This window comes from Lagenorhynchus albirostris, unplaced genomic scaffold, assembly GCF_949774975.1.
Source record: "Lagenorhynchus albirostris unplaced genomic scaffold, mLagAlb1.1 scaffold_350, whole genome shotgun sequence".
Taxonomy (NCBI): Eukaryota; Metazoa; Chordata; class Mammalia; order Artiodactyla; family Delphinidae; genus Lagenorhynchus; species Lagenorhynchus albirostris.
In genome coordinates, this window is record NW_026783560.1 from 15460 (window position 1) to 35888 (window position 20429).

At 39.4% G+C, this 20429-nt stretch overlaps 1 protein-coding gene across 1 annotated transcript; it reads right to left on the reverse strand.

Annotated features, from left to right (window-relative positions):
- Nucleotides 1-1130: 1130 nt before the first annotated feature.
- LOC132514359 (UDP-N-acetylglucosamine--peptide N-acetylglucosaminyltransferase 110 kDa subunit-like) lies at nt 1131-4671 on the reverse strand. The gene has a single exon (XM_060138977.1). The coding sequence runs from the start codon at nt 4669-4671 to the stop codon at nt 1531-1533; it is 3141 nt and encodes a 1046-aa protein (XP_059994960.1). The 3' UTR covers nt 1131-1530.
- Between the last annotated feature and the right edge of the window lie 15758 nt (nt 4672-20429).

Consider the following 20429-nt stretch of genomic DNA (forward strand, 5'->3'; position numbering starts at 1 on the left):
ATCTCTGGGCTCTGGTGATTTATCTCCCATGGAATGGAACAAGGAGGGGAACAAGTAGGGACAGTCCCTTCGAGCAGCGGCCGCATGCCTGGCATGTCCTTACCTGCCCTCAAGGCTGACTGCTTCCCACACGTATGTTGCCTTGTTTAAGCCTCAAGCCCTCGATCCTTTGTTGAAATACAATAATTTCATTCCTATGGTTTTCAATACCAAAAACTCAACCTCCAGGAGGGCTAAAGTCTAATTTGTACTCCAAACCAAGTAGCAGTGCAGTTCGCTACTACTGAGACTGAATCCACAAAGACTTCAAGACCACGTCCAGAAGACAAGTTATTATATATAATACCCTAGAAGGTCTGAAACATAATTATCATATACATAGCTGGTCCTTCAGAGCTTTTTACCTATAACATGTTTTTTGATGAAAGTTATTTAATGTACTGGAGATAACTGTGACTTACTTACTGATCAAATATTTGAATACTTATACTTACCTGGGATTTCATTTCTGCTGAAAGAAAAAGGTAGAACAGGACTCACTAAAAAAAACAAACAAACATTAGAAATGAAAGTAAAAATCTTAACACACACTATGACTTTTGGAAGCAGCATAGAGGGGCAGTCAACGGTAAAACACTGGTGAAATAGGTCAAAACTCTAGGCCAAAAATCCATTATTATTATCATCAGTGACAGTACCACAACTGTGCCCTTCAGAATTAATAATCGCTCCTAAGAATCTTCATTTGGCACCAGATGATGCGGTTAAGAGAAACACTCTGGGAGGTTTTGAATCAGACTTGGTTTTTTGTTAGCCAAGTTACAGGAGAATTTTTAAAGTAGGGGGAAGGGAAGAAGGAAACGGACCAGGAAAAGAATTTAAGCCATCATCTATAAACCAACAAAGCACTGATAGTTCCGAACATTATGTCAGACACTAAAATGACTGATATAGGCTCAAGTGGTTTACAAAACCTATAAAAAGACTATACCAGCAAAGTCCCCATTTATCTGTCGAGTTCAGAAACTAAAACAAGGAATATTTTAGCTTAAAAGCTTATCTCAAGAGAATCGTACACACTTCACATGAATACAAATACCTGAAACCAAACATTTTTAAAAGCTCCAATACCCAAAATATAAAGAAAAATATTAATTCAGAAGACTCAATCAATCCATGATAATCACAAAACGGCTGGGCAATCTCTATCTCCCTTCCACACTAACCATCCATCCCATGGAAGACCAAGGGAGATCAGACCTTCCAGACTTACCTTCCAGACCTTCCAGACACCTGGCTGCTGCAAAATTCTATGGAGACTCCTTGTGGAACAGCAGTTTCCCATCTCTTGTGTCTCTCCCTATCGTGATCATGATCATGCAGGAAGCAAGTCTGGCTGTGCTATTTCTTATCATTGTCTGTCACCCATCTGCAGCATGGTATTGTACAGATAAGGAAAAAGTAGTTCCCTTTCCCCCAGAAGGTTGAGGCTCAGGTACAGGGTAATTCTCCTGTGCACACAGTCATTATTTAGGCCGACTCAGTGACTTCAACAGGCTTAATCATGTGATCAGGTTTGTTGCCAGCTGCGTAATGCTCCCACATCTGTAGATAGAGCCGCTCTAGGTCCACTGTGTATTGTTTGGTGTTGAACAGAGGGCTAGATGTTCTCTGCTTCCAGACTTTGCCACGAATTTTCTTCAGGTATTCTAGATCAGTTCCCAGTTTCACAGCTATGTCTTCATATTCTTGTCTATTTTGAGCAATAAGCTCAAGACAGCCTAAACAAGTGAGCTGGGAAGCTGCAACTCGGGAAGCAAGAGTCTCTCCTGGCATAGTCACCACGGGTGTCCCTGACCAAAGGACATCCATCCCTGTGGTGTGTCCATTACAGAGTGGAGTGTCCAAGCAGACATCAGCCAGCTGGCCTCTCCGAACATGTTCCTCTTTAGGAGCAACAGGTGAAAAAATGATACGGTTCTGGGGAAGGCCCATATTTTGTGCATACTGTTGAATATTAGGTTCTCCTACTGCTGGAAAACGCAACAGCCACAGCACACTATTGGGAACACGCTTCAGAATATTTGCCCACATCTGCAAAGTAGATGGGTCAATTTTATATAACTGATTGAAGTTACAGTACACAATGGCATCTTCCGGTAACCCGTACTGAGAACGTGTGGTTACAATAATGGTACGGGGAACCTCCTCTCCAGTGGCAGCCTTAATGTTGATCTGGGTAGTTGCCAGTCCATTGCTAAGACTGAATCCATTAATTGTTATCTGAATTTGTCCTCTGTTAATCATTTCAATAACTGCCTCTGCAATAGTATTCATAGGAATGACAGGCATATTAAGAGCCGTATTACTGCTGTCTGCGTTGTCTCCTCCATCAGGACATTTCATCTTGACAATCTGCACATCTGGGAGACTATCAAGAAATGCTTTGAGGTCGATGCCATTCAGCACAACCCGATTGTCATAAATGTGCCCATTGGACTTAAAATCGATGACTGCCTTCTTCTTCAGGTGAGGGAACATATTAGCATGATCACCAATAAAGAAAGTATGGGGCATATAAGCCAGTTTCTCAGAATACTGCTCAGCAACTTCAGCAGGTGAAGTTTCCTGATCAGTGATGATATAATCCATGAAAAGCACGCCACTGGTCCCAGGGTAGCCCAGCCACATTGCCTGAATAGGAGCTGGCCTGAGAGCAAAGAGTTCATTTCGAGCACCCCTGGTATAACCATTCATATTTACAAGGATGTGTATACCGTCTTGATGGATGCGATCAGCTGCTTTCCCATTGCATGGAATCTGAGAAAGATCAATGAAATGATGGGCTTCTGCCATCACCTTCGCTCGGAAGTTTGTGCCATCATCTGGGCTCAGGGCATAACAGAATACCTCAAATTTATCAGGATTGTGCATGCCTGGAATAGACTGCATAAGATGAGAAGTAGGATGATTCCCAAAGTCAGAACTCACGTATCCTACACGCAGTCGACCATCACTGAGCTTCAAGTCTTTTGGATGTTCGTACGGTGGTTTATGAAGGACACTGATCTCATCCAAGCAGAGGTTCCCATGGCTCTCAGCAATAGCCTTCCTGAAGCCATGAGAAAGAGGATAGAGCATACTATGATGAGGCTGCACAGAAGGCAACCTATTCTTCTCCAGCTGGTCAGCCACAATGCTGACCAACTTCTTCATTCGCTCATCATAGTCTGTCCAATCACAGACAATCTGCAGGCAATGAGCCAAATCACAATAAGCGTCAGGAAAATCAGGTTCAAGCTTCAGAGCAGTGCGATAAGAAGCAATTGCTTCTGGAATATTCCCTGAATACTTGTGAATGGAAGCCAGATTGCTGTGGGCATCCGCAAGTGCAGGGTTAATCTGAATGGCACGAGTATAACACTGCAAGGCTCCCTGAACATCCTGCATCTCCTTTAGAGTGTCTCCCATGTTACAGTAGGCATCAGCAAAGGTAGGACTGATTCGAACAGCCTCCTTATAATGCATCAGAGCTTCCTGCAGTTTTCCCTGCTGCTGCAATACACTTGCTAAATTTGAATGGGCAACAGCAAACTCTGGGAAGACTTCTAATGCTTTACAATACAAGCGAACTGCCTCTTCAAAGTTTCCCTGGTCTCCTTTGATATTGGCTAGGTTATTCAGAGAGTCTGCATGGGTGGGACACAGCCGCAGAGCTGTATTATAACACTCTTCTGCTTCGGCAACACTGCCCTTCTCTTCCAGAGCGTTGGCTAGGTTGCAGTAAGCATCAGGGAAATGTGGTTGCAATTCAATAGCTCGCCTGTAGGTGTCTACTGCCAGATCCATCAGGCCTTGCTCATAGTATACACAAGCCAGGTTGGCATGTACCACTGCATGATTTGGGCTCAAGCTTAGGGCACAAAGGTAAGCTGCCACAGCTCTGTCAAAAATCCGTGCCTCTTTCAAGACATTTCCTAAATTGATATAAGCATCCAGAAAATTGGGGTCAAGCGTGACAGCCTTTTCAAAGTGATGAATGGCAAGCCAAATCTCCCCTTGTGCATTGAAAACACAGCCAAGATTACTCCAAGCTACTGCAAAGTTCGGTTGCGTCTCCATTGCTTTCAAATAACATGCCTTGGCTCCTTCCAAGCGACCCAGGGCTTTGAGCAGGTTCCCCAGGTCACTGCGAACACAGTACAAATCAGGATTGCACTGAAGAGCAGAGACGTAAGCTTGTACTGCCCCTTCCATGTCGCCTGCTGCTACCAAAGCGGCTGCCAGGTTAATATAACCATCGATGAAATCTGGTTTGAGATGCAATGCCTGCCGGTAATGCTCAATTGCCTCCTGCAACTGCCCTCTTTCCTTGTACACATTCCCCAAATTCGAATAGGCTTCTGCCAGAAGAGGGTTCTGTTTAACTGCCAGAGTACTAAAGTGGGCAGATCTGTCCAGCCTTCGACACTGGAAGTGTAGAGATGAAAGTAATAAAAGTACTCCAGTATTGTCTGGCTCTTGTCTCCACAGCTGCATGCAGTGTCTCTCAGCTGCCTCAAAATCTCCTGCCTGATACTCTCGATGTACCAACTCAGCTAACCCTTGGAAGGAAAGCATACGTTTCGTTGGTTCTGTGCTGTCGGCCACGTTGCCCACAGAAGACGCCATCTGGAGCTTCTGGAGAGAGTGAGGAAAGGGGGTAATTGAGTCCCGCTGCTGCCACTACTGGCAAGAACGTTTCTAGAGGTAGCAAATACGAGGGCAGCAGCCATACCACTGCTTTGGCAGGCTTAAGCGGCGGCAACAGTTACACGCACTGAAACTTAGGAACTCTGGTTGGCCATCTACCTCTCACGCTCTTGAAATCTTAATTCTTAACCCTGCCCTCTTCCACCATTTTTCTCCTAATCAGGGAATAAAAATTACCTATACACTTGCCTTAGAAGAAATCAAAAGTCAGTAGTCCAAACACTTTTTAAAATTTTGTTTTCTGTCCAGTTGGAAAGGAAATACATGATTGACTTTACTTCATCATTCATATAGTCAATGTGGAAAACATTAGGGCCGTGAATTTCAATACAGTAAGATCAGAAAATCTTAAATTGGCCTTCCCAAACCACTAATAAGTAACCAATGTTGTACATAATGCTAAAATCTTAGAGACTGAGTTTGATATTTTAAAAGTTCTGAAAGGATTAGCTAATTTCTCCTCATCATACTTCTCATGCCTCAAACCTGAGTATTACTTTTTTAAAATTAAATTTATCTTTATTTATTTATTTTTATTTTGGCTGCGTTGGGTCTTCAATGCTGCGTGCAGACTTTCTCTAGTTGTGGCGAGCGGGGGCTACTCTTTGTTGCGGTGCCTGGGCTTCTTATCACAGCAGCTTCTATTGTTGTTCCACAACTCTATGGGTTCCTTTTTAGGTCCTATGAAGAACCCTAGAAATTAGTTCATGGAATTATAAGTTTTTGCAAAATTGTCAAAAGTGAGATATTTTAACTTCCATCAGGTAAGACCAGCATCTCTTTCTTTGCCAATTTTCCTTCTATCATATTCCGCTATGTTGGATCATACTGGAATGGCCACAGGCTTTCTTGAAATTTGGCTAAGGAGATTTTCTTTATTCTGTGGTACGCGGGCCTCTCACTGTTGTGGCCTCTCCCGTTGTGGAGCACAGGCTCTGGACGCACAGGCTCAGCGGCCATGGCTCACGGGCCTAGCCGCTCCGCGGCATGTGGGATCTTCCCAGACCGGGACACGATCCTGTGTCCCCTGCGTCGGCAGGTGGACTCTCAACCACTGCGCCACCAGGGAAGCCCTAAGGAGATGTCTTAAGTGAGGCTATTATGTGATTTTCAGACACCGCCGTATGTAATTGACTATATACTATCGCATTACAGGAATAACTTCCAGTACTCATACTGACTACTCTACTGACTTGACCTAGCACAAGACACAGAAGCATAAGGACAAAAACCACCTTACAATATAGCCATGTCTTGCACTTCACAGCTCTCAAAGCATGTGCGTTTGAAGAAGAAAAAAAGAACTGAAAAGTACAAAACCAGAAGCTAATCTGTGGAAAATTATTTCAATCATCAGGCATGTGAAAGATAAGTCAAAGATTCAGTTCTCATCAATGCTTAGTCAAAACGGAAATTTTCTTCTGTCAAGAATATACTCCAGGGGCTTCCCTGATGGCGCAGTGGTTAAGAAGCCACCTGCCAATGCAGGGGACAAGGGTTCGAGCCCTGGTCCGGGAAGATCCCACATGTCACGGAGCAACTAAGCCGGTGTGCCACAACTACGGAACCTGCGCTCTAGAGCCCGTGAGCCACGACTATCGAGCCTGCGAGCCACAACTACTGAAGCCTCCGTGCCTAGCGCCCGTGCTCTGCAACAAGAGAAGCCACCGCAATGAGAAGCCTGTGCACCGCAACGAAGAGTAGCCCCCAGTCCCTGCAAGTAGAGAAAGCCTGCGCACAGCAACGAAGACCCAACACAGCCAAAAATAAATGAATGAATGAATGAATGAATGAATGAATATACTCCATCAACAATGTGTGCAATGGAATGGTATGAATGAGTATTTTATCAGAATCCCTGTAATGCACAAACCTATAGCAGTACTGAAATCAGTAATGCATTTATAATAGTAAATACTTATGAGGAAGTAATCCATAGAGGTTTTCTCAAAGTTAACAATGAAAATTAATGTGACATTATCAATAATAAATTGTGAAGCTGAAATAAACTTTTCTAAACTATTAATAACTAGAAGCAAATTCTAATCAACCATGCTACAAGAAATCTATGTCTAAAAACTACAAAGTTTATTTCTTAAAATTTTATTTCGAAAATACATAAACTGTCGTATGAGGAGGCAGTTAAAGAATATATAGCTAAAAGAGTGGGGGAAAAGTTTTATAGAGACACATCTGGCAGTAGTTCATTTTTAAATGTCATTTTTCTAGGTTTTGTGACACCTATAGTATTGATATTTGAAAGCATTTAAAAAATTGTAATTTGAAGATTTGCTACTTCCAGGTAGAATAAAATATTTTGAAGCAAAACAACGTTTGCACTGAGAAAAACAAAAAAAGCCAAATAAAATAGCCAGCATTCAATCAAAAAGTTCTAGACAAACCAAGAGATAGAATCATATGGCTAAAATTCTAAGAAAAGAACAGATAATACAAAAATATTTATATAAGATATTGTGTGTCTTTATCAGGAAAAGTCTTTATCAAGAAAAGACTTTAAAATCATCAGAATTAATATTATATTTTATTTATTTGTATATTATATTTATATATAGATATTTATATATTTATATAAAGAACTTAAAGATAAAGCCCTAGTTAAGGCAGTGACAATAGCAGTAGCAGTGGGAGTGAAAAGAAATGGTTATATTCAAGCATATTTTGTCAGGAAAAGTCCATGATCAAATGTCTGACTGCATACATGGGATGGATAGACGGAGTGGGAAAAATCAAAGTTAACTATAGAGGTTCTAGTGAAGATGGGGTTGCCGTCACCCAACCCAAGGGGCTGCGATCATCCCCAAGGTCTAGGAGACTCAAAGGGAAGGTCATGGTCAGAGGCAAAGTTAATTGGTGGGAAAATAAGACTCCCAGTCTCTCCATCTCCTTATACCAGTTTTTTTTGTAACATCTTTATCGGAGTATAATTGCTTTACAATGGTGTGTTAGTTTCTGCTTTATAACAAAGTAAATCAGTTATACATATGTCCCCATATCTCCTCCCTCTTGCATCTCCCTCCCTCCCACCCTCCCTATCCCACCCCTCTAGGTGGTCACAAAGCACCGAGCGCATCTCCCTGTGCTATGCGGAAGCTTCCCACTAGCTATCTATTCCTTATACCAGTTTTGTTTTTCTGCTCATATACGTAGCAGCATTTCATTCAAGGGGAAGTCATTGATCTGACTGGTCAAATTAAACAACATAGTTCAAGGCACATTTACAGTGGTTAGTTCCTCCACAATTTAGAAAGTCACATTCATAATTTCCCTCTTCCTACACCGCGGAACACATTGGCCATTCCTCCAAAGTTTCCACTCCACAGAGTGGACAAGAGATGACGTTAGCCCAGAACTGAGAGCTTGGCGTGAGATGGTGTCAGCCCCACGTACAGCTCTGGGCATAAGTTATAACCCAACCCAGCTCTACAGAGAGCTCTGCATGGAATCCTGGGAGTAAACTCAGCCATAATAATGGGATTCTGTTTTTCATTTGCTTTTCTTCCTTGCTTAACTTTCCCTGGCCACTCTGACAAACAAACTTTCAGGCATTCCTGGGCCACTCACTAACTTTATTCCATTTTATGTCATCCAGATTCTCAAGAAAATTACTAACTATAAGGAGGGAAATTTGGAACATGGTGAGTTTTAGGTGCCTGAAATATACAGGTCATTGAATCCAGTGAAGTAGCAAATTATCTGGATCTCAAATATGCCAGTAGAATAGCAGACTAAGCTCAATTTAATGTACTCTTACTGGAGACACACGTAAATTCTGGGTCAATTTTGAAAAAGTTAAAAGGACATAGCTGAGATTAAAAGAAAGAAAGGAACACCTGCATGTTTCAGAAAGTAACAGAGAAATTAAATCCAGAGAAAGAAGAGCGGACTGATGTCTGTGGGTTCCGTTCCTTAGTATAGGCCTTATGTACATAGGGGCTGGAGCTAGAAATCTAACATTACCTTGAGGCCAGGAATTTATAGACTCAGGATGGAACAATATTGAGAAGTTGGTACAGATATCCTACAGAAATTTCATGAGGAACTGCTTAGTCCATTAAGAGGGCCAAGGGCGGTGGTGAGGAAGATTGATATCTCTTGAAAACCTTCAGGTACAGAAAACATCAACACCTCTGAAAAGTAGGCCTCTCCTTCCCAGCGTTGTAATGGCCAGGTTGTCACTAACCTGTAAGGCCCTGTATGAATCAGAAACTGCAAGGAGAGTAATTCAAAGAAAAACAGATGCAGGATGGGTGTGGCAATAAATCCTAGGACCCTATCAGAAACAAAATTAAAACCACTCTAAAGGGAAATTTTAACAAACCAGAGCAGATAGTATCCTAACCAGAATAGAATAATAATTCTGAGGAAGTTACTTTAGTTATTTAAGTAATATTCAACATCCAGAGCAAAATTCACTTAAGCACTGTACTGGTGGAAACTAGGCAGCACTATGGAGACAATAAAAAGGTGTTTACCATCAAAAAACATCAAGGTAAGAAAGATAATGTCTAATATTTAATTATCCTAATTTTTAATTATTTTAATTTTTAAATATCCTGTGGTTTATTGAAATCTTTTGGAAACCCAAAATAGAGAAAACCTAGCAGGCAATGAAGACTTAAATATTTAGAGATTTATCAACTCATCTATAAAAGCTTTATTAATCTCTTCTTTTAATACCACTCCTGAGAGGTATAAATGTGTCCAGTGATAGGGTTGAAGAAGCCTGAGAGAATTTCAATTGTTTACTATTCTTGGTCAGCTATTAAGACCTTTCAGGAGCAGCTTGATTTTCATGGCATCATCCAACAAAAAGCAGGATATTTTACAGAAAGTCCTGGTCCACTTTTTGGCTTGCTTTTGTGTTTATGTTTTTGGTTTTCTCACATTGGGCGGTACATTAGGCTACCTACTGCACACTCCCTCATTCATGCATGCATTCATTCAAACAATATTTACTGAGTTGAGATATTTAATTAACACCCAATAAATGATGTTTAGATGAATGAATGCGCTTTTTATCAAAGTAAGTGTTAAGAACTGAGAAAAATTACAGAATGTATGATCCCAGCCCCACAAAAGCGTATAATTGTGTTGAGGATATAACATATGCTGGTGAAATAACTAATATATCATATTGGACAGTCTCTAAGTTCAAAAATGAGTTTTTATAAATAATCAGAGCCTAAGGAGGACAAAGAAGGGACAGTTCATTATGGGTTGAATCTATCAATAAATGTACATTTCAGATGAGATTTGAGATTGACCTTAAAGAAAGAAGAGGACTTAGATATATGAACAGAGAACAAAAAAGGCATGGTGATAGCATGTGCATAGATAGTGTGGCCAATATTTATGTTCTTCATTAAAGACAGTCAGAGATAACCCAAATGTAACTGTTTCCATGGGTCCATTCTCAGTATCCAAACAAAACAGCAAATCCTATCTTAGTAAAACTAATGAAAAACAGAGTCTTTAACAAAGACATTGTGAAGGAAAGGGGGAGAGAAAGGCTTGCGTCCCACACCACACAACAAAACTTATTTAATTATTTGTTTCATTTTCTCCCTCTGAAAATTTCCTCTCCCTCTCTCTGTACGTCTCTCTTCTCCCACCACATCTGGCCACACTCTACCAGCCACCTTTCCAGATCTTTCCAGAACTCTCCATCCTAGTTTCATTATGCCACAAGTTAAACATCTCACAGGTCTCCAGGATGCATCCTCATCACTTATTCCATAAAGACAAACAAAGGACACTTCTCAGGATCAAGTTTCTTGGAAGGAAGAGGTCACGAGGACTGATTATAAATAATATAAGGTGGAGAGCAGTGACTTAAAATACCGTTTTTCCTCTTAGAATGTGAATACAGGGAACTTTGGGAAACTAGAAAATCTAGAAAGGATTCATTGATAATTATTTATTTTCAATGAATAAAATAAAATGTAATAATACGGCTAAACTCTGACAGATTAACTTTTTCAAAAGTTGCTTTCACACACCTTCACTATTGGGATGTTTCATAAACACATCTTTCTTCTTTCTTTGCAGATACTGGCACCAAACTTTCAAACAATAAGAACCTTCCCATAAGTCCCTTGCCAGGCAAGATTAAGGTATAACAATCCAAACAGATTTTTGAAGAAGATAACTGGTTGAAAGCACAGGAAAAGAGCTAGGTTTCTCTTTTTCAACAGTCACATAATGAGTCATGTGGGAATTGGTTTACAAAGTCTCTCTCCATGAGGGGCTAAGGTTAAGATTAGAACTTCTGAGGCCAGAAGAGCAAAATAACTACAACAACACACATATTTTCAAGAGCCGCCCTTTGGATGTGAGGGATTGATTTTTCCCACGCTTTTTTCAGCAACCCAACTGGTGTCTTTAGTAAATGACATAAGAGAATACAGTGTGGCCAAGAAGGCTTAGATTTCCTTAGCCCCAAGTCAGATATTCTCAAGTGACTGTCCACTCAAATTAAAAAGAGAGATTTACAAGAGGAAACTGGATACAACTGAGTGTACTTTTATTTCAACCCTTTACCTGAATGTTTTGTTTTGATTTCAGTTCTCCACTGAAGTTGCCTACATTAATATATTTTTAAGAACATTTCCTTAAGTTGAAGTATTCATTCAGTATATTCATTTACTATAATTGAGAAAAGCCAAATGACTTAGGCAAATTCATTTCTATATTGCCACAGCAGTGTATTGTGAACTAAATGACACCTGGCAGTTCTTTACTCAGATACTAACTCAATTAGAAGGCAGAACAAGGATACCTACCCATTCAGGGAAGGAAAGGTCACTTAGCCTCTGTAGCTGTCTTAGGTCTCCTATCATCACAGTAACAAACTGAAGACTAAAAACCATACGGTCATCTCAATAGATGCAGAAAAAGCTTTTGAAAAAATTCAATATCCATTCATGGTAAAAGCTCTCCAGAAAGTGGGCATACAGGGAACATACCTCAACATAATAAAGGCCATATATGACAAGCCCATAGCTAACATACTCAATGGTGAAAAGCTGAAAGCATTTCCCCTAAGATCAGGAACAAGACAAGGATGCCCACTCTCACCACTTTTATTGAACAGAGTTTTGGAAGTCCTAGCCACAGCAATCAGACAAGAAAAAATAAATAAATAAAAGGACTCCAAAATGGAAAGGAAAAAGTAAAACTGTCACTGTTTGCAGATGGCATGATACATAGAAAATCTGAAAGACGCCATCAAAAAACTATTCGAGCTCAAACATGAACTTGGTAAATTTGCAGGATACAATAGATTTCTATATATAAATTTTGTATTTCTATACACTCACAGTGAACTATCAGAAAGAGAAATTAAGGAAACAATCCCATTTACAATCGCATAAAAAAGAATAAAATACATAAGAATAAACCTGCCTAAGGAGGTAAAAGACCTGTACCCAGGAAACTATATGACTCTCATAAAAGAAATGAAAGATGACACAAACAGCTGGAAAGATATACCATGGTCACGGATTGGAAGAATTAATATTGTTAAAATGACCATCATACCCAAGGACATCTACGCATTCAATGCAGTCTGTATCAACATATCAAGGGCATTTTCCACAGACCTAGAACAAATAATTTTAAAGTTTGTATGGAAACACAAAAGATCCTGAATAGCTAAAACAGTCTTGAGAAAGAAGAACACAACTGGAGGAATCATGCTCCCTGGCTTCAGACTGTGCTACAAACCTACAGTAATCAAAACAGTATGGTACCGGCACAAAAACATCCATCACTGGAACAGAATAGAGAGCCCAGAAAGAAACCCATGCACTTATGGCCAATGAATCTATGACAAAGGAGGCAAGAATATGCAATGGAGAAAAGTCTGGGCTTCCTTAGGGATGGTTTCATCAATTAATTTGTTTTCTTAAATGGACCATACTTTTCCATGTCTTTGTATACCTTGTGAGTTTTTTGGTTGAACATCTGGCTTTCAAATATTGTAATGTGGTGTCTATGGAAATCAGATTCTCCCACTTTCCCAGGGTTTTCTGGGCTTTGGATTGTTGAAGGCTGTAGTAGTCTGTTTGTTTAGGGACCTTTCCAAACTAGTTTTGCAATGACTGTACCCCTTATCGTATGTAGGCACTGAAGTCTCTGTTCCTTTAGTTCATGTTTAGCTAATGTTTTGACAGAGATGTCCTTGAATTCCTGCACCTAAGACAAACAAAAACAAATATACACAAGCACATCCACATGCACACTCAAAACCACACACCTCTCCCCATTGTGCAGATTGCTGGATCACTCCTTCAACATTTAGCTGACCTGCACTGAGTTCAGGGCTCAGCCCATGGTAAAAGCTTAGAGACTCCTCTGGTGTTTTCAGAGCATGCATCTGATCTTGAGTATGCATGTGGCTTTCTTAATTTCTCTGGACACATGTGTACTTTTTGTATGTTCTAAGTTCCCAAAGAATCTCCCCCAACTTTTGCTCCTGCATCTTATGTGGTCTATTGTATTTCAATGCACAGTCTTCTGCCCCAGCCATCTGTGCTTTGTCAGTTCACCTTGCACTTTTTTTGAGCAATGACCGCTGCTTTTCCAGACTGTGTTCCAGGTTAGCTAAGACAGAGATAAGCATCTTGTGTCAGTCCTTCAGGTAGCTCCCAGACAGGTTAGAACAGATACACATAATAATCCGAGAGTATGGGCTCTTCTGCTCCCTCCTGAAGCAGGATTGAGGGCCCCGTACTACGAATGGTCTGCTGCTACTTTAAGACTATCACTGCATTAAGACCCCACCACTTTAAGACCATCACTACACTAAGAGTAGATGGGGCAAGGGCAAGTAAAAATGCCACAAAGCTTTCCTGCCATTTTCAAATTGCCTCTTCCCTGGTTCAGTATGTGTTTGCTTGCTGTAAATCTTTGCCTGATTTCAGGACTAAGAGAAACTCAAGGAACGCCACAAGAAACAGTATAATCAAACTCTCAGATGCCAAAAGACAGAGAAAGAATCTTTACTCTCAAAGGAGAAAGAAAAAACAAATCTGTTACAAAGCAGGGATCCTCAAAAAGATTCATAGCTAATTTCCTATCTGAAACCATGGAGGCAAGAGGCCAGACATATTTAAAGTGCTGAAAGAAAAAAACTGTCCACCAAGAATTCTATATTTGGCCAAACTGGTTTCAAAACTTAGGGAGAAATTAACACATTCCCAGATGAACAAAGGCTGAGGGCGTTTGTTTTACAACTTCCTAACACTGCCCTATGACAAATGCTAAATTGAACCTTCAGGTTGAAATGAAAGGACACTAGACAGCAACTCGAAGCTGTATAAAGAAATAGAAATCTCCAGTAGAGATAAATATATGGGCAGATACTAAAGCCAGTATTGTGCTACTGGCTTGTAACTCTACTTTTTATTTCTTACATGATTGAAAAAACAAATGCATAAAATAATCATAAATCCATGTTATTGGGCTCACAAAGTATAAAGGTGTAATTTGTGACAACAATGATGTAAGGAGGAGGAATGGAACTGTAGAGGAACAGAGTTTCTGTGTGCTATTGAAGTTGGTTTCAATTCAAATGATACTGGTTGAACTTTAGAAGGGTAAATGTAATCTTCTTGATAACCACAAAGAAAATATCAATAGACTATATGCAAAAAGAAATGAAAAAGGAATCAAGAGTTCACTACAACAAAATCAGCTAAGCACAGAAGAAGTCAGTAATGGAGTAAATGAGGGGCAAAAAATGCATAAGACATACAGAAAACAACCAGGAAACAGACAGAATTAAGTTCTTCCTCATCAGTAATTTTTGAAAAAGTAAGTGGATTAAGCTCTCCAATAAAAAGATAAAAATTGGCGGGCTTCCCTGGTGGCGCAGTGGTTGAGAGTCCGCCTGCCGATGCAGGGGACACGGGTTCGTGGAGGATCCCACATGCCGCGGAGCGGCTGGGCCCGTGAGCCACGGCCGCTGAGCCTGCGCTTCCGGAGCCTGTGCTCCGCAACGGGAGAGGCCACAACAGTGAGAGGCCCGCGTACCACAAAAAAAAAAAAAAAAGATAAATATTGGCAGAATGGACTTTAAAAACATCCATAATCCAAGTATATGCTGCCCGCAAAAAACTCACTTGATTTCAAGAGACACAAGTTAGTTGAAAGTTAAAGCACAGAATAAAATATCCCATGCAAATAGTAACAAAAAGAAAGAAAGAGAGAGAGAGAAAAAGAAAGGAAGGAAGGAAGGAAGATAGATCTGGGATGGCTACGTTAATATCACACAAAATAAACTTTAAATCAAAAACTATCACAAGAGGAAAAGGAGGCCACTATATGTTGATAACAAGTTCAATCTATCAAGAAGATATAACAACTATAAACATATATGTACCAAACATTCCCCAAATATGTGAAGCAGACATTGACAGAATTGAAGGAAGAAATAGATAGTTCTAAAATAATAGTTGGAGATCAATACCTTGCTTTCAATAATGGATAACACATCTAGACAGAAGATCAGTAGAGAGGCAGGGGGACTGAATAACACATTTAACCAACTAAACCTAACAGCCATATATAGATCACTCCACTCAACAACAGCAGAATACACATTTTTCTCAAGTACACATGAAACATTCTCCAGGAAAGACCATATGTTACGCCACAATACAAGTACCAATACATTTTTAAGAAACTGAAATCATACAAAGTATCTTCTTTAGCCACAGTGAAAGGAAGGTAGAAATCAATAACAGAACCATTGGTAGCCATTTCCCATCATGCCTGCCACACATGATATAAAGCAATGAAGGGAAAAACATAATTGACCATTTAGAAAAGTGGGAAAGAGGACATATCTATCATTGACACAGAGTGTGTGCTGTTTCCCGTTGTCAGAGATAGAAATAAATTAGCATCATTTATTCATTAGTGTGTTAATTTCTTGGTCAATCATTGCTCAGCCAGTGTTTCTGCCTGATGGGAAGATTTCCTATACTCAGTGTTGAGTGGAGACAACCTTGAAAGGGACATTTAAAAGGATTATACTGTGATGGGCTTAGCAGTACCCTTCCTCCTATGCCAGTATTTAGGCTGGGGTATTTCCATGCAGTGTGTACAACCGTAGGCCCCAGGTCACCAGAATTTAGTTGGATTCGTTTTCTTAATACATTCCCTCAGTACTTTGTCTTTTATTTGACGGTTGCATTTACTTCATTCTTTATTATCACTGCGAAACAACTTTGTTTCCTGTTCAGATGCCAAAAAGTGGATATCAATACCTCCTGAGTTTTACACATCACAGATCTGTTTTACATATCGGAGACAGAGACAGCAACTATTTCCAATGACTTTGAGACATGCTTTGAACATGCGATTAACATGTTGAGTGTTGAAATGTGTGTCGAGCTCATTATACTTGCTCTAAAAGGTTTCAAACTGCAAAGATTTAAAAATCTTTGTCTTTGAATAGTTTTCCTGTGCTGTCCCTTTGTGTCAGACTGTTAATGTGCAGTCTGGCACCTTCAAATAATGTGGCTTTGTAACCAATTATTTACATGTTGTTTTATCCACAGAGAATCTTTTTTTTTTAAAATAAATTTATTTATTTTTGGCTGTGTTGGGTCTTTGTTGCTCCACATGGGCTTTCTCTAGTTGGGGCGAGTGGGGGCTACTCTACATTGTGGTGTGCGGGCTCCTCATTGCTGTGGCTTCTCTCGTTGCAGAGCATGGGCTCTAGGAGCTGGGGTTTCAGTAGTTGTGGCATGCGGGCTTCAGTAGTTGTGGCTCATTGGCCCTAGAGCACAGGCTCAATAATTGTGGCGCACGGGCTTAGTTGCTCCGCGGCATGTGGGATCTTCCCAGACCAGGGCCCGAACCCATGTCCCCTGCACTGGCAGGAGGATTCCCAACCACTGTGCCACCAGGGAAGTCCCCACACAGAGAAGCTTAAGGTCAAAACATACAACTCGATTAACTACACGTCCTCCTGTTCACATTTCCCTCATCTTTTCTTCATCTTCTATGTTTCCTTGGCACTGTTTATATTAAGTGCTTTTGCCATTATATTTGATTGTCTGTATTCCGGTGAGTTACCACAATGCTTTATGAGACACGGTAGGATATAAATGCATTTAAGATATATATATATTATATATATATATATATATATATAATATATATATATAATTTGCTTTAGTGCAGTGTTTTTTGTTTTCTGTACTGAATTCATTAGCATGGGTCGGTATAAAATTTAGCATAGGTCAATATGTAATTTGTAAACTAATAAGGTCTTAAAAGTGAGGAATTAAGTCTTTTAAATTTAATTATTTATTGTAAAGAGCAGAATAGCATACATAAACAGGTGCCTAAGGAAAACTTGTATTCTAATATGGAACTCTCATGAACACCTTTTTTTTTTTTCTTCTAACGGTACGATAGTAGGCCATTTGATTATTTTTATGGCTTTAACTTTACAACAATGAAATATTCGTAAATTTTAAAAAGTATTTTTCTTTATTTGATGCGGGTGGGATACTGGAGAAATGAAAGGTCAAACACCTATTGAGGAATCCATACTTGTCTATATATTGTGTACTTTTATTTCAAGAACTGATTTAAAATTCCTAAAAGGATGCTATAATAAGTTATTATGCCATTTTACAGACTGAATTAAGTGAATTTCAGGGAGGTATGAAACCTGCCTAAGGCTATCCAGCTACCAAGCGGTAGAAGTGAGAATTAAATCCAGGTATACCTATCGCCAAAGTTTCTGCTCATCTCTTTACATCATCCACTTTTAATAGCCAATGCTTTCCTGCTTACAAATATGACTGAGGTTTCCAGACAGTCAACAGTCCTTTTTAATCAGATAGAAAAATTACTGTTGATTCTCTAAAGACATATTCCTTTTCCATTAAGTGACTTTAGTTGTTCAAATGATACTTCCAGACAGTAGTAATCATACAGTTGGAGACTAAGAACAGAACTCAGGGATGTGTCTAGCAGTCAGTAAAGACCAACTGGGCTCACTGATGATATTTACGGTCATTTCCTCTAGACTAACATAATCTTATTAATAAGACCCTAATAATTCACAGTACTGCCCTTGCCTGATTGTTTGTTCTTCTCCCTCTATCACTCTCTCTTTCCCCATATTATTATTATTTTTGGCAATTTTTGGTGAATTAAATTCAGGGATTAGTATTCAGGAGTACTCGTCACAAAAGCAGAGAATCTTAGCTCACACCAAAGGAAGAAAATAGAGAAAAAGTATAAATTATATGAATACACACACATACACACATGTCCCAGCTATATGCTGCACTTCTCCAAAATCTATTCGGTATCTGCACATTTACTGTATATTAGCAGTAAGAGCAGAAATGAGCGTAACGCTCTGTTTACAAGGCACAGAAAACAGACCCAAATATGGAAATTACTAGCAATGAGAATGGGGAAGAAAGACTACAACAAGGAATGTAGATGATATTTTTGTTTCCTAGCTATGATGCCAAATATTGAACTTTCAACTTGAGACAAGGAGGCCATAAAAAGTTGTATGAGTTTCCTAGAGCTGCCATGACAAAGTACCAGAGACTGAGGAGGTTAAACAACAGAAATTTACTCACTCACAGGTCTAGAGGCTAGAAATCTGAGATAAGGTGTCAGCAGGATTGATTTCTTCTCAAGTATCCCTTCTTGGTTTGTAGATGCCATGTTTTCCTTTTGTCTTCACATGGTCTTCTCTCTGTGCATGTCTCTGTCCTAATATTTTCTTTTTATAAGGACACCAGTCATAGTGGATTAGAGCCCACCCATTTGACCTCATTTGACCTCAGTTACCTACTTAAGGGCCTTATCTCCAAATACAGTCATATTACGAGGTATTGGGGGTTAAGACTTCCACATATTAACTTGAGCAGGACGCAATTCAGCTGATAATAGAAGATAAGAGTAATTTAAGCAAGTAAGTAACTATTGTTTACAGTGAGTTGCTTAAGGATATGAATTTACTCAAGAAAAACAAGAAATTACATAACACTGTGCGTTATACAAAGATATTAAATTAATCATCGTAACATCCTGTGAGATGGGCATTAAATTAGACTAAGCAAGATGAAGCAACTTATCCAGAATTGTATAGTTGGTACTTTCCAGAATTTAAACCAGGTATTTTCCCAGTTCCATTCTACGTTATATATTCATTTCATTATTTGAAATGAATTTTGAGTCTTCATTTTGCTTAGTTTCTGAAGTTATATGGGGATAGAATGGAGTTGGATATTTTCAGTGACATTAACACATGGGGAAGGAAATTGAGTCCAGAAGCTTCAGCAATGTTTCCATGGAGAACACTAACAACAGAACCAGAAATACCGTTATCCTTTTGGTTCAGTGATCTTTCCTGAAGCACTACAAGAATCAATTTTAAGAAGCCCAGTGTTTTCCAAACTTTCACCAATGGGCTCTGTAGGGTCCTCTAACAGTATCTAAGAGACTAACTAGTTTCTCATCCCAAGCCACGTAAGACAAGGAGTTCTGATTGTTCTCTGTGAGGAAATCAAGTGACAATCATAGCTGGTGATTTAGGATAGTTTCTTCAGGGCCCAGGCAAAACCTAATACACAGTAATAATCATTGTTAACTGCATCTTTGACAAGGATTAATCAGGTATCAGAGAGGTCTATAAACTGGGAGAAATTATGATCAAAGAGAAACATAGACCACAGATATTTAATTAATGCTCAATTATTTATGAGTTTAACTTTGGTTAACCTAATTTTCCTTCTTCTAGACAATTTCCAATTCGTCTCCACAAAGAGACCAGAATAATCACCTTCCAATACACGATTTATTGTGTTGCTTTAATTTAAAGCATACAGTGACTTCTACATTCACTCCACCAAGTTTTGCCAGGAGAGAAAAGGAGACGTGATATTTTTTCTTGAATTAGATATGCCACCATACGTGAATTAGCTCATCCTACTGGAAGCACTTTGAGGGCAGATTCTACAGTCTTGTCTTACATCCTCTATGGAATCAAGCCAAGGGAATCACACACAGTTACAGCTGGAAAAACATCTGTTCTGGGTTAATACTTTTAGCCTTTACCACCAAGACTTTATCACCAAGACCTATCTTTACAGTCTCTAAACAGGAGACCTTCTTGCCTTCCCTTTTCATATTGACTAGGAAGGTAAAGGGAAGAACTGAGAAGTACCCAAAGTCAGCTAGCAGCCAGCACAGATAAATCATCTGTGGAGATATTGTTTCTTTCAAAAGATATAAACATAAGAGGAAGTCCTAGTGTATGAAACAACTGTGCATAATAAAATTCCATGAAAACCTAGAAATCCAGATGCAGATCAGTAACATATTGGTTAAATAAGCTGTTATGTTCATGCAATGGACGAATGTACATACATTAAGAAGAACGAGATATTCTTTTCTATGAGATTCTCTTTTCACTGAACTCATCAGTGCTGCAAACACAATGTTACATAATACTTTTTCTTTAACATTATATCAGGCATCCTCATCTTGTCCTGCATTTATTGCCAGTGTTACTAAAGTCTATCACTTACCTCTTTCTCTTTTAGACATATAATTTCTTCTTATTTTGGAAGCATTCATCAATCCTATTTTACTCTTTCTTTTAAATT

Coding starts and splice junctions, on each gene's coding strand:
- LOC132514359 (XM_060138977.1), bottom strand. CDS start 4,671: ATGGCGTCTTCTGTGGGCAACGTGGCCGACAGCACAGAACCAACGAAA.